Source organism: Cricetulus griseus, chromosome 2, assembly GCF_003668045.3.
Source record: "Cricetulus griseus strain 17A/GY chromosome 2, alternate assembly CriGri-PICRH-1.0, whole genome shotgun sequence".
In the NCBI taxonomy this organism is placed as follows: Eukaryota; Metazoa; Chordata; class Mammalia; order Rodentia; family Cricetidae; genus Cricetulus; species Cricetulus griseus.
Window position 1 is genome coordinate 161,198,353 of NC_048595.1, and position 15,847 is coordinate 161,214,199.

General features: G+C 40.6%; 1 protein-coding gene across 1 annotated transcript in view; it reads left to right on the forward strand.

Moving 5' to 3' along the window:
* Window positions 1-15,847, forward strand: part of Setbp1 (SET binding protein 1) — a 319,028-nt gene that overhangs the window by 154,271 nt on the left and 148,910 nt on the right. Inside the window, exon 2 of the mRNA XM_027397975.2 lies at window positions 2,271-2,324. Within this exon, the coding sequence (XP_027253776.2) occupies window positions 2,271-2,324 (54 nt within the window). The remainder of the gene's footprint in view (window positions 1-2,270; window positions 2,325-15,847) is intronic.

Sequence of the window (15,847 nt, forward strand, 5' to 3'; positions counted from 1 at the left end):
AATCCAGGTTTAGGTGGTCTGTGATTTTGAAATACAAGAAGACGTTTCTGTCCCTGTAATTCTATCTGACACCCAAGCAGCACATTTTAAGCACCTGAAGATCAGCCCTCTCTCCTTTAGAAATGCAGAATGGTATCTACTTTGGGGAATGTTCATATCATGGGTTTATCCTCTGTCTAGCATTTCCTGGGCTTGGTTATAGCATAGTTAGAACCCAAGAGCCTGGAAGACCATCATGGTGTGATGGGACATGACAGGCGTCCACACACTGTCCTTTCATGGCTCATTGTTAGGAGAGGCCACAGTACTTCCCTTTCATTGTTCCCAGGCCAGACAGCATCTGCCATGCACATTACACTTGAAATATTTAGCATCTCCAAGGAAAAGGATATGAGGCATTTAAACTCTAGTTAAACTCCACCGTTCCTGATCTCACACCCCTCTGTCCTCCTACTCAGCAGAGATACACAGATACTGCACTGGGCCATTGAACAGTTTACTATTTCATGGACAGACAACAAGACCCTCTTCCTGACTGGGGCAAATCCATATGTGGTTGAGCCCCTTTCTTTGCATGTTGTACATCTTTAAATGTAACCTGTTACTTCAACACTGAAGTATCAGCCAATATTCTGCTCTATAACTGATTACAGATTAAAGAGCTTATTCCTGTCCTGGGAACCCCTCAGATGCTCCTCATGCAGGAAATGTGCTGGGTGCTGAGTGCTCTGTCCTTTTGTCAGCTTGGAGAATATCTTCAGCTGTCTCTCACACTTCTCCACATCCAGCAATTAAATGACTCTTGTTCTCACTTCAAGTTGACAATCTCACCCACTTTGCTTTCAATAGGTTGTTTAGTAACTAACTGTGTGAGCAGACCCCTCCTAACACAATGCAAAGTACAGAATTTACATAAGATATATTCCTCTCATGTCTTGTTGGGCATACTGTTGTTAGTTTAAAAAAATACATGCAGCAACACAAACTAGAAATTTAAAGAGATCAGAACTAAAGTGCACACATCTGATTTCTTTCTGGGAGAAGAGAGGAATTAAGATTTCTGGTAGGGATGGGTACAATATAACAGTGTTGAGAACCAAAAGAGACCTAACAAACCATAATCAAGCCTGCTGGATTGCTATACAAATGACTTTCAGTTCTCGGTCCCCGCCATGGATGTGAACAAATGATACACATTTGAAGATGCTGTGAATACACTTGTGATTTAAGATCGCTGTTATCATTTCAGAGCTAAGGGGTGGATATTTTAGTCCCTCATCTCTGCCCTCCTGGGGAGCCCAGTGGGCAGGTGGGTATTTCCTGGCTGAACTTGAAGGGCCTGGAGCCTTTGTGAGATGATTGACTCTATGTGCTGATGCTTGTGTGATGACTCTGTGCTGACACTTGTCAGTGGCATCGTATTTCTATGTAGTCGGCCTATCACTTCTCTGCTTTTGTCTGATTCCGTTAAAGGCTTATGTTGCTTATGTTGTATTGATGAGTCTTGAAGGGTAGATAGTCATTTCCAAGAAAGAGTGTCTTGGAAAAAGGGTCGTTAATCAAGGTACAAGCATTATGTCACTGCATGGGGTTCCTTTGGTTAATATCTGATACTTGACCTTTTTCCTATACCCACCTCAACTCTCACATACACACACACTTAATTATTATTATTATATTATATTATATATTATATATATTATATTATATATTATTATTAATATTATTATATTATATATATTATATATTATTATATTATAATGATATATATATATCATTATATTATAATATAGGAGGAAAAAGCCTGATCACTGGGAAAATATAGTTTAAACCCAAAATACATGTAGTTCCAAGTAATACCTAGAAAATATTGCCTAACTTTAATCAGTTTTCTCATGCATAGCATGGAGATACTATCCATCTCAGGATTTGTGGTGGATAGAAAAAGAGATAAGTCTAAAAAAGGATAACAAAACATATTTGTGTGTGCGTCTGTGTGTGTGCAAACACACACAGACACACACACACTTAAGCTCCTTTGAATAAGTGGCAGCACACAGAAGGGAAATAGGAGAAGACAGCAAGAGAATGGTGAGGAAGTCAGTGAGTTTGTAGTCCCATGGTTGAAGCTCAGAACATCTGAGGTCTACACATACACATTTTATGACTGTGTGTCTGGGCTATGGTAATTGCAGATTGGTTGTCTTGGGGATGCTGTATATAAACCTTGAGAAACATTATTAAGAAAAGCCCCTTTGTTTTTTTCCCAGCTCCTCACAGCCAGTGACCTTGCAGCCAGTGACCTCAAAGGATTTCAAACACAGGTGAGTCTCTCTCCCAATTTCATGGACTTTGAGAGTGGCATGATCTGTAGTTAGGTGGTGAGTAAATGAAATTGACACAAGGGCAGAAGCTTCACTGGGGACCTCCCCTTCTCTAACTTAAGGCAGTAAAGGGAGGGTAACCTGTACTTGATCCATCTCACCACTAACAAAATGATTGTTTTCTATTCTGACTTTCTTAATGTGTCATGGTGAAAACCAAAATAAAACACATTTAGGTTAAGATGCTTAGAATCTTGATTTAACACAGCATTTCTCTCTCTCTCTCTGGACTGTGTGTTTATGTTTCTGTAATATTTGTGGGCAAATACCTTGTAGTCACAGTTTGATGGCCAGGCTAATCCAGGCTCCTGAAAAGAGACTGTTGAGTTTTGCTGATGGTAGTTGGGGAACAGGTCATATTGCTCAGGCTAAGTGCTACTTGAAGGTCACTATTGGCAATGACAAAAGGGACCAGACAAAATCTGGGAACTAGCTATGGTAGTCCAAAGCTTTAAACCCAGCATTTGGGAGGCAGAAGGCAGAGGTGGATTTCAAGTCCACACCAGCCATCGGGAATTTTTCCAAATAGAAGCTGAAAGCAGGCCCCATGCAATAATCCATGGATGTTTTCACTTCCAGGGCATTTAGCTGAGTGTTAGGTGAAACCCAGGGGGACCCCTTGCTGGGAGAATGGATTAGCTTCTCTGTAATCCACACTTTTCACTGAATGTGGACATGGTTAGCCCTTTCCTTAATACCTGCTTCTCTTGCATCCTCCTAAAGAGCATAATGGTGATTTCCTCACTAAATTTAATGACTTGAAAGTGGAGAGTGGTGTCTGTATTAGGCTGGGCCATTCTGTCTATATCCTTTCTTCTCTCTGCATTTGGTAAAGTAGAGGAGGCTATGAAACCAGCTGCCCCCTTTGCTGTTGATTTCCAAATAGACTCTGTTCAATCTTGGACATACTGTTCAGGCAGTACCTGGGTATCTAAGCTACTATGTATTGAGGATGGGTCTACTTTAGTCAAGTAGTGAATTTGGCCTCAATACCACAGGTGGAATTGTTTTTTGTTTTCTTTTGTTTTGTTTGTTTGTTTTTGAGTGAGGTCTGAGGCTGGTAGGCATGCTGTCTCAAGGAGTTCTCAAAGCATAGATGGAAAAGCTTCTGGAATCCACACCTAAACCACACCGGCTTTTCCCATTCTTGACTTTTGAAGCAGCTGACACACACAAGATCTGTCATTTCTAGTCTTCAATAACTGGAAATGAGGACACCCATTTCCCTTGTGAGACCAATGTTCTCCCTCCCTGAGAGAAATAAGATTTGATTCTCTAGTGAAAGCCCAATAAATACAAGCTTCACTTTTTTCTTCTCTCCCTTTCCCCTAATACAAATGCTGTAAGTAGGAATTTGGAATGCATGAAAACAATAACAAACAAGCCTCCTGTTTTTCTACCACAAAATCGTAAACAATGGCCTCTGGGGGTAGTCTTTTACTCTTTGCTCTACACACAGCCATTTATGTCTATTGGGATTTCCACTGTTAGATGTTGCGTTTGTGTTGTTTTCTTCATGTGCATTCCATGTCACTGGAAAGTCACCTAGCAGCTGGTTATTGTTGCAATTGTTACAAGTACCTTTCTCTGTTTACCAGCCCATCCTCACTAAGAATTCCATCCCTTGTAGGCAGAGGTCTCCAAGTAGCAATCTAAAGCAGATGCTAGAACAAAGTCCTCTCATCTAGGACACAAGTAGCATACAAGTCTTCACGCTATTTCTACTTTATTTGATAGTTCCTTCTAATGTGCGACAGTTGCTTAAGCTTTGTAAACAAAGCCCACAAGCTTTTCCACATGTGAGGGCGCAGGTGGGAATATAGTAGGGAGATTACTGTAGTGAGGGGATCAAATGAGGCACCAGCTCTTTGAGTCCAGCTGTAGTTTTGGGGAAACACTGTAAGCACTGCTCACAGAGGAAAGACCAGCAAGTCTTGGTCCTTGCCTTCTGTAATCCCCCTCATCACAAGGGAAGTTCCTTCCTTTAGGGAGAATGGAGCAGTACTGTAAGGATGAGACAAGTGTAAGAGCGACAAATGAACTGTCATTTATATTGCGTTTCTAAAATGTTAACTGCTATTATAGTCAAGGGCACACAGGGATAAATGTTAGGCATACTAGAAAACATTTTAGCTTGGAGAACATAGGAATTGCTGTTACCTAATCACCACCCACATTCAATAACCATCCCTGTAATGTCTCTGTGTGCAGCACTCTGGTGTACTAAGCATCACCCCCCCAGATGCTAGAATGCTCTACCAAAAATATCCTCGGTATGGCCTGGGAAAGACATCTAGTGGCTTTGATACTTATTTTCAATTCTAAATAGGAAAAATCCTTACTGCATATCTGATTTTTGTGAGGGTTGAATGAGACAATCTACAAGGAAGCCACCAATAGGAAACCTGTGTGAACAATACATCCAGGTATTTCTTCCATTGAAGGGGTACAGAGTGACTAAAAAGGCAAAGAACAGAGTATATCTTTATAGAGCAAATGTGAAAGTTTTCCAAGTAGAGGTGTCAATCACCTGGTTCAGGAGAGGGGAGAAGGATTATGAGGTGATGACCTTATTCCAGGGCCTACATGAAGATGAAGCTGGAAAGGCAATCCTTGAACTATGCTCAAGGTGTGGATGTAGTTTGACTTCTCTGCCTGCTTCAAAAGGGACTATGGGAAAAATACTTGGGGATTGAGGTAGAGCCAATTTTCAGGTCTTAGAAATCTAGAAAAAAATATTTGGACTTTAAAAATTAACTACTTTGGAGTTTTCAAATGTAATATCTATAATATATATCATTTTGTATATGATATATATATATATATATATCCATAAAGATGATATAACATAAGGATGATATTTTTGGCAGAACATTCTAAAAATCTAGAATTGTTGTAGCTAGGGGAAAGGTGCATTTGTACAAGAAAAGGTGCACCACACCAAGATATTACATGGATGCTTATTGAATAAGATGGCAATTATGTAACATAAAATTCTATGATTTTCACAGTAAAATGTTTTCCTGTCTGTCTCATATCTGCACACACACACACACACACACACACACACACACAGACACACAGACACACAGACACACACACACACAGACACACACACACACACAGACACACACACACACACACACACACACACAGACACACACACACACACAGACACACAGACACACACACACAGACACACAGACACACACACACACACACACACACACACACACACACTGATATGCTACAATGAAGGCCTTTATTGTTATCATTGATGATTTCTGTAGTTTATGTACACTTTTCATCTAATTTAATCCATTAACATCCATTGACAAAGTCACTGCTGGTAACTCTCCAGAGATGAGATACATTAGCCTCCTCATACCACTGGGTCAGCTTCAGTAAAAAGAACTTGTTAACCAATGTTATGTCTTCTATATTCTCATTCATTCTGTCCTTAATTTATGGGAGTTATTTTCAGTCAAACTTCAATCATTTCATTTTACTTGCAAAATAACCACTTGGTTCAGGGTCTCAAACTAATACGGGCTTTAAGAGCAATCATAAGCCATTGTCATACATATCAAAAATAATGCAAATTCCTTGGTATTTTCAAATATCTAGTCCATGTTGAGATTTTTCTGAGCATAGATACACTATTTCATAATTGATTTGTTGCAGTCAGAATCAAATCACCATTATCCAACTTGTCCATAAATTCACTAACAACAGATATAAAACTTTAAAACGAAGCTCTGGTATTTCTAGAGAATCCAACTCCCATTGACCTCAAGCAAAGTGTGCTAATATGCATTCATAATGCCTTTGCTTGTATATCTGTATGCCAATGACTTACTTATGCCAAATGCACTGTATGTCACTAGGAGTTCTGTTAACTTTGAATGTATCATTTTCATTTAACTAATACCATAATATGTCAGATCAGTAATTATTTTATCCCCATTCATAAGCACGCAGGTGAAGACACAGATGTGAAGATCATAAAGTCTATGGCCAAGGTAATGTTTGAACCCATATCTGGCTCCTTCCAACTTCAGTGTTTTTAACCATGTATGCTATCCACCATAATTTAGGCATTCTAGTTTCCCATCTGTTGCTCTGATAAAATACCTTGACTAGAAGTGATGTAGAGGACAAAACGGTTTATATAGACTGTGGTCCGTCATTGGGGGAAATTCAAACAGGAACTTGCCTGCAGGCTCTCTTGCTATGCTACATAGTGGCTTTGCCAAAGAAATTCACTTGATAGTCAAATAAGCGCAAGAGAAACCATGAAGGATGGAGCTTTCAGGCTTGCTCACAAGCTCATGCTTAGGTAGATTTCTTGCACAACTCCTGATCACCTGCCAAGGGAGTGGAACATTCCACAGCCCCCCTCTTACATCAATTAACCATCAAGACAACCCCCCACAGGCATGTCCACTGTCCAATCTGGGCTGGAAAATCCCTAATAGAGACTTCTTTCTCAGTTGGGCCAAGGCTACGTCAAAATGATAGGTAAAATTAAGATAGTCATGATTTCCATGGCTAAGATAATTCACATCTAGGCTAACCACGGGTAAGATCTGCATATGCAGCTCCATCTTCATTTCCATAAATCATAGCAATTTTTTTTTTTAGTTAAGTTCCAAGAAAATGGCTTTCCTATATCTCAGAGTCATAGAAAGACCACTATAAAGCATGCATGGAGAATTCTTCCATTTTGGAAAAGAACTTCTGCTTTTTAAATTTTCTTTGTTTCCCAAACTCCCAGAGGGACAGCCGTTTGTTGGCCACCTCTCTGTAGTGAAGGACACTCAGGAGAGGTAGAGGAAAGCAATGCATACGTGCATGAGGAGACGGGTTGGCTCATTCCCGTGTGTGTGTGTGTGTGTGTGTGTGTGTGTGTGTGTGTGTGTGTGTGTGTGTGTGTGTGTGTGTGTGTAATCATCCACAGCCAAGCAGTACTTACCAAAGCCCTTTCATTGCTTCCTGTTTGAACTTCATGCTCCCACCACACACACATTAAAACTGAGAGATACCTCAGCACAGGTAGAAATCATAAGGAGATCTTATAGAGAGCACAAACGTCCAGGCTTAACTGTAATAGTTGGGCTTTCATTATTCTAGACTGGTCTAGACATAAGTATTTTCAGAAGCTCTCCAGGTAATAAGTCGTGATCTCTGTTTTCTGACTGGATACTTCAATAAAAATGAAGACTGGAAGAGCTGGCATTTGAAGAGTCTCCTATCCAAATAGACACTTGTGCCAGGAACATACCATGGACTTAATTTGCTCTCTGAAGTCCACCTCCTATAGCAGCTTTGTTAGCTGATGTCTTTCTTAGTCCACCAACTCCTAGGCAGAGGGATTTAGGCTGAGCATGGATTCTGTGCAGCCCATTGCCACATTCTTCTCCTGCTATTTCCATTTGATAATTGAAATTTGCCCAAGATTGTGGACTAACCAGTAACAGTGTTTGAGTTTATATAGTCTTGCTGTCTCAGTGTTTGTTTGTTTGTTTGTTTGTTTTCTGGATCTAACAGAATCCAAATGGTTCATCTTTATTACACTACTCCAAGGAGGAAATGCATGGGTGTGGTAGTCTGTGTTATTCACTGCATGCTTCAGCAAGCTGGTTTAGGTGGTTGCTTTGGAAACAGTTGTCTTTATTCTCCAGGACTTTCATCCAGCTGGTTGTGTATCAGCTCAGCTGTTATAGTATGCTCTAAAGAGACTCAGGAGGTTTTTGAGACCATGGGGGGTGCACACTAGAGTAACCTGTCCAATGTCTAATATTGGTCCACAGGATTAAGGGCTAACAGCTAAGAGTTTAGAAACATTTATAGCAATCTGATATTGTTGTGTTGCTTAAGAATTTGTGGGTTATATTAACTACATATTTTTTCAAACATTGTACAATATTCATAGCAAAATAATGGCTAGAAGGGAAATCAACTGCTTCCCTACAATCACTGGGAAGCTCTGTTCTGATTTCTACTGTCAACATTTCCTACTATCAGCAAAAGTAGAACATTGAATGGTGTCTTTTTATTCTTTTATTCTGTGAGCTCATAGCTGCATCTTTGTTTTATGAATAATGTTACCCCTCTAGAAGAAATAGCACCACCTGGAGAGGTGTCTTTCTTGACACCTTTAGAGCAGCTAGACAAAACATGGACATCTTTCCCTGTGATTCCAAAGACAGCCAACAGTTTAATATTTCCTTAACAGATATGGATACCTGTGATTATAACAGAACATCTAACAAAACACATTTTCTCACATGCAAATATATATTTTGTACTAAAGCCTGATGAACATAACTATTTATCATGTGAAAACATGTGTTTCATGTTATAGGCATATACTCTTTGCCTGGTTAGACAATGTTTCTAGTGTTTTTTTTTTTTTTTTGTTTTGTTTTGTTTTGTTTTTTTTTAAACAGCATTGGCATTTGGTTGTGGAGAGAAAACTTCCCCAGGTGTTTTCCAGAGAGCCTGGCATTTCAAGGGGGATATTCTGAAGACTTAATAAGTCCTCTTGGGATGCTAAATCTCTTTAGACTTCAGTGGGTATTTTGTTTCTGACTTCCAAGATGTTTTGACCATCTGAGAGGCATGTGCAGGTGGACCCAACTTAAAACAAACCAAATGTTGAACAGTTCACCCCCAGGAAAATGGATAAACAACAGGTAGAGGTTGAAAAGTGGATGGGATTAGTCATACACAGAGATATTTTTCCACTTTCTCAATGGAATCAATGTAGGATATCTCTGCTAGCATATCCAACTATAATGTAGGTTTCCAACAGCTGACTTAAATTCAACTCTTCAGAATAGAAATAAAACAGTGCAGGATTAACCATGGGGACTGACTGTGAATGACACTTTCTGCTCTTTTAACTGGAGTTTTTTCTTCTCTCAAATGAAAACAAAAACATTAAACCTTAGCAACAAGGAGGATAGATGAGATAATTCCTGTAATCCCTAGAGACAACCAAGGTTTAATTATCCTGTGACTCCTTCCCCTGACCTTGTGTTTTTAGTTTCTATGGTCTTATATTTCCTTTCCTTCCTTATGCTCAAAAGTGCCTACATGGGGACTTCTCTCATAGTGCTTCAGACTTGAAGCCTGTGTGCTCACTATAGCATGAGTCACACAGCCACATTTTCTCGGTGTGAATGCCTGGCTTTCCTCCACATTTCCAGGTATGAGAATGACTGCCATGGCATAAATGCTAATTTCCTATTAGAGCTCTGAGAAGCATCCTCATAATTTCTGCAGCAGAATTGTTCCAAACCTGCCTCATAAAGAAGGGTTACCTCTCTAGCCAATGAATGAACTTGTTTATAAAATTTATTCTACTGCCTGGCTTCACTTCTGTCTTCTTGTTTCTCCATCTCTTTCCCCTGTCTACCAAACATGGCCCATTTGAAACGTGTTAGACCCCCTAGGAGATGAGTCTTTCTGGTGTGCAGAAGACTTGCTCATGGGCAGAGGCTCTGTTCATTCTTCAAACTGTCTCCACCACAGCATTCTGATATGTCCCAATAATTGTCACCTTCTTCACTCTCATTTACTTTTCAGTTATGAACATGATTTTCTTTTGGCATCTCTCAGCTTTCCAAAGGTGATGTTCCAGAGCCTCTAGCAGGACCCTTGCTTCCATCCCAGCTCAAGTCAGTGTTACAGACATCAAAATAGATGTAATCAATGCTGAGCTGTGTAAACATATAAATAGTAAACGTTGGTGCTTATTAACCAACAAGGCATGACATTCCCCCACCTTGCAGTTTCAGTGTGAAGAGCAAAGAGAACATTTCCCATTGCTTTATGAATCAGTGGTTAAGAAGGCCAATTATGGTCCTAAACTGGTATATTTGAGCCTAGTGGTGTGGCTTCCATAAAAAAATTCTCTCTTACTTTTATGAGACCAGAGTATCTACAGTAGAAGGAGGCCTGTCCTATGCTACTCTGGGTAAGATTCAACTATGTTAGGTATTCAGTAAGCACTCTGTCAGTGCACTGCAGTTCTTATTACTCTTATAATTTTACAAAATTAAAATTATTCACATATACCCAATGGTAGAGTCAGAGTATAAATCGCAATTTCCCAAGGTAATATGACCAGAGTGTGGGATTACCCAAAGGAAAAATAACAACCATAGTTTCAAAACAAACAGAGTAGTAGTGACCCCTCTGCCCTTTTCACCTATCTCCTCATGGCACTTGTCGTCTGAAGTGAGCAATGGCAGACACTGTGACCATAAATACAGATTGACTGTTTTCAGCTAAGATGGGCAGGGCTAGTTGGCCTAGGAGAATACCCACAAGTGCATTCACCATGACTTTCCTCTGTCTCAGCTAATACACGTTCAAAGTTAACATCAGTTTTTTATTATTATTATTATTATTCAGAGAAGAGAAATGTCTATAAAATATCAAAATTAATCTTAAACAAATGAATCAGGAACCTTCTAACCACCAGAATATTGGCTTATTTTAATGACACTTCCAAACTTATTTTCATAAATTCACTTTGACCCCTATCCTGCAGAAGAATGGTTGATAACATGTTTCACACCCAGTAACATCGGTGAGGAAGTGTGCAAAAGAACACTGGGGTAGGTGTTGGTGAGAGGACCATGATAGGGTCTAAAGGGCTTGTAGGAGTTTTGTAATGACTTTGGCATTCCTAGTCAATTTCTTATGTATCAAAATAAGACAAGATGTGTTTCAAGAGTACTTGGATTCTGGATTTAATGGGCCATACAAGTTCAATGGCACTCACAAACAGACCATGCTAACCACAGGACTCTTGTTTCTTCCATTCAGTCCATCTGTGATGTACTAACAGGGCACACACCTAACAGACTACAAAGAGAGGCCTGTGTGTGCCAGCCTGATGAGCAGTGTGAGGAAACACAGCTGCCTGAGTTTGGCTCGCCTGCTCCTAATCTGGGGAGGAGCAGAATTTCCAAAATGGGGACAGAGAACAAAAATCTGTGTGCTTCCAGCAAAACAATAAGATGTTCCAAAGTTAATTGTAGGCCCTGTTCTACAAAGAGGGGCTGTTTGTATAGCAAAGTTTAAAACAGACTCCCCCCCCCCCGCCCCCACATAAAAATGTATGTAGACAAATTCTGGTATTTCTGTAATGCCATTCTGCCTTGAGGATTAAACCGAAGATGTCCTCTGTTGCCGGTCATATTTTTAGCTAATAATTCTTGTAAGCTTTTTCTCTGCTTTCTTTCTTTTTGCTGTGGTTTCATAGCATAGCTTCAATTACCTCTGAACTGGGGACCCAAAGTACGCAGCTTTCAATTATATCAGTTGGATCCCACCACTTTGAACTTATTGCATTATTGGTATCATGACATCTGTGAACAGCAGCCCAAGGCAGGGGTAGGTAAGAAGAAAGGGGAGTGTGTTGCACCAAGAAACCCCTGTGAGTCTCAGCCTGCTGATGTTTCGAGAGGCAGCGGGCTTCATTCTTGATAACTCTAGCAGAAAAGAGCAATCAGCTAAACGAGAGCTGGACAAATTAAATGGCTGAGTATTATTTCAAAAGAGAGCTTGGGCAGCATCAGAAATTCCCCATCAGCTGTAATAACGCCAATTACCTTGCCAATTGCAGATTCCAGTGTGATGTGTTTAGTGCAATCAGGCGCTAGTCTCTTGCTTGGGCCTGATGGGTTTTGTTTACTTTGAATGAGCATTTGTAGAGAATCTTCTGCACCCAAAGGTTTTGTGCTCTGAATGTCCTTTTCTCTGTCCAGATTCACACACAGCTGGGAGAGATTTATTTTTGAGATGGAAACTGAAGCATGCTGGACCCAGTGTTTCCTCTCTGTATATGGTGCCTGAGAGTTTAATATAACAGCACAGTGGGTTTGCCAGTGTTTGGTAACTGTAGCAGTGTTCAGCAGAGCTCACTATAGACTAACCAGCTATTTTATAAATATACATTTCTGATTAACAACGAGGCCTTCTTGACATGTTGGAGCATCTAACAGATCGCCATTGAGAAGCAATGACCAACATACAGCTCAGGAGCGGAGAACTGGCCAAGGGTTCATTAAGCTTTAAATATCAGCAAACGGGGGATTCAGGGTGTTCATGGTCTCCCTTTCAGAATTGTTGGATGGAATGTCAGGCATACAAATCATTTCAAATATTGGAAGGAATGTCAGGAGAGGAGACCCACCCCTTCCATACCCCCTCTGCATTTCAGCAGAGGAAATAAAATTTGGAGAATATAGGAGCATTTGTTTTCTATTTACATTTGGCTTCTTAGAATAATGGGTGTGTTGCTCTAGCTTCTTTGGGGAGTGGGCTGTTATTCACCATTTATATTCCCAATTGAGGAAGGCGGTAATTGAGGGCATTAAAGGAGTGCTTTGGCCTGTCTGACAGCTGCAGTGGAAGCTTTATCTGTGGCCAATGGAGATACAGAGGAAACGCTAAAGACTGATGAGTTTCCTCTGTGATCATCTGTCATCTGAAGCCAGAACATGGACAATGGGGGACTATTATGGTTCCCACTGCCTTGTGTCTCGTTGCTTATTTTCACCTGCTTTCTCCTGTTCTTGCTTATGAGAAAGGCCTTTGCTTGGCCTAAGTAAAAAATGGTTCAATGTCATACACCTGTGCCTATCAACCATTCTCATGGGTTCCCAGATCCTCCTACTTTTGGCTGCTTCTGAGCACTGCCCGCTTTCAAGCTCAGGATGGGGACCAATTGACATTTGAAACTTGATGAAGCCAGGCCAAACCAGGATAGCATGGCAAGGTTTATACTGTGTGCTTGAGACAACTTGAAGTTTTTTTCATTCCAAAAGCGTGTGTGTGTGTGTGTGTGTGTGTGTGTGTGTGTGTGTGTGTGTGTGTCTGTCTGTCTGTGTGTGTGTGTGTGTGTGTGTGTCTGTGTGTGTGTACATCTGCCTGTCTGTATAGTTTCCCATATCAGGTGTACCTGACACATGGTCCAGGGACTGTATGTGGCCCAGGATAGAACAGAATGTGGCCCCAACCCCCAAATAATAACCTACTTTTAACATAACTTATTTTTTCTTTTGCTACTTTCCTTTTTGACTCAGTTGTGTGGTTCTCAAGTATGAGCTTGAGAGATGACAATGCCATGTTGCAGTGTGAAAAGGAAGTGCATGCCTGCACAAAGTATTTTAGCCAATGCATTTAGTTTAACACCACCCTCGTGCAGTTGGCAGCTAGCTGCACAGGTGATATTCCTGGTTGCCAAACAAGAGACAGACCTTGTCCCAACCACACTTCTGAGGATGAGAGAGGCCCTATAAAACCACAGTGAAGTATAAAATGGAGATAAGGTCATCAACTCATGGCACATATAACCAGCATCAATGACTTCCCTGCCAAGAGCAGAGAGCAAGCTGTTCCACCCAGTCTTCTCATCAGCATGAATGGAGAACTAGCTAGTGATTGCCTTGCCTTTGGGGAGGGTGATGTTTTTGTTTTCTTTTTCTTATTTTTTTTCTTTTTTTTCAAGACAGGGTTTCTCTGTATTGCTTTGGAGCCTGTCCTGGGACTCACTCTGTAGACCAGGCTGGACAGCAATTCACAGAGATCCACCTGCATCTGCCTCCAGAGTGCTGGGATTAAAGCTGTGTGTCACCAATGCCCAGCCCAGGCTGATGTTTTCAAACAATGACCTCAGAGGATCACTATGACTTAGTTGCATATCCTCCTCCAAGTGTATATCAATCCATCAAGTGTAGACCTCATACAGTGTGAGCAGCTGCCCTCTAAAGATTGGGTACATAACATCCACACTGCCCCAGCCCCCTTTCCGTATCTTCAAGATCAATGAATGTTCTGAGTGGGCTGTCCTGGTTGACAATCTTAGCGATCACTTTTCCTCAGACAAATCCATCTAGAGTACCTTATCACTGTGTGTGCTAGCACATACACTCATCCACACCAGGACCAGAATCTCGACAGAAGTCCTACAAGGGTTACCTTGGAAAGGAGTTTCATTACCTGCATTTGTGGACCAGTGGAGTCAGGAGCTAAGCATGCATAGACCATACAAAGCAATAGAAACATGTTATATTTATGTTGGAATTTGCAATGTGTTCTTGTGCTTGAGATGAGCAAGAAAGTGAAGGAGCCAAGGATAAGGAACTCTCTGTTACTGAAAGAAATATAGAGGAAGGCAGAATAAGGAACTTTTCTCAAAACCCTTAGTGATTAAGTCACAAAAAAGGACCCTCAGCCCCTTTCTCCCTTCCCCTCTTTGTTCCCTTGTTCCTAAAACTACAGGCCATTTAGTATAATGTCCTGGCCCACTCTATACATTTGTTTTAATGCACACAAGAAATTTAAAATTGCTGCTAAACCAATTCATCTACAAAGGAAAACTGGGACCAGCAGGAACTGGTTGAGAGAGACAGATTTCCATTTTATTTAGAAAATCCCCCAGAGGCAAACTGAACTCCCTGACACCTGCCTCTTAGGCAGCTGGTCACTGGGCATTTTCAAGCACCCTCTGCAGGGGAAGGTTTTCAACAAGGCACATAGTCAGATTAGGTTCACAAAGATGAGGGAGCCACTCAGCTTCCCTGTTTCCTGGCTTTATGATACCTTCATGATGGATAACCTGTCTGAGCCTCAGTTATTGTGGAACGGAATACTCTCTCTACACGTGCAATTCTAAGACTTCTCCAGCTTGGCATTTGCCCAAGTCTTTGTGTCCTATGTGGATCTCCTCTCTGTGTCATCCTTTCCACATTAGTGCCAATCATTGGATGTCTCAGACGGTCCCTCAGTGATGACAACGGGGCATCTGGACCCATATGAATGCACACACTCAGTTCTGGGATAGGGTTTCTTAAAAACTCACTTTGAAACTAAATAGCAGAAAAAAGTTATTAGGCAAATGAAACTCTGTTCTATGGCAACTCAGAGTGGTCCATAAGCAAGCCCAAAAGGCATAAATGGTAATGTGTCAATGTTACCCAAATGTGGGGGCCTTCCAACCCATGACATTTGATTCTACTGGCATCTTGAAGAGTTTTTTTTTTTTCTTTTTTAAGGAAATAGATTCCATAGAGAGTGAGGTCTCTCAATAAATCATGAATTCAGTATTTAGTAGATTACTCGGAATATAATGTAAAGCTATCATAAATTTCACATCATTAGGGCAATGCAGGTTGATGGGAGAAAATTTGAAAAACAAAAAGAATTCAAATCCTAGCCAAAGGCAACCACCTTTTGGTGTGTTGTCTCTGGATTATTTTTATAATGGCACAAACACTTTTGAATGAGAATGACAACTTGAGTGACAAGCAATGCTAACCACATCAGATTTTCATTTTATGGACTTTTCTTTTGTGATTTTAAATCCCAGTTTCCTTATCAGTAATTGTAAAATAACTTTATCCAGCATTTTCTAAATTGAATTCTTAAAAGGATTTATTTGG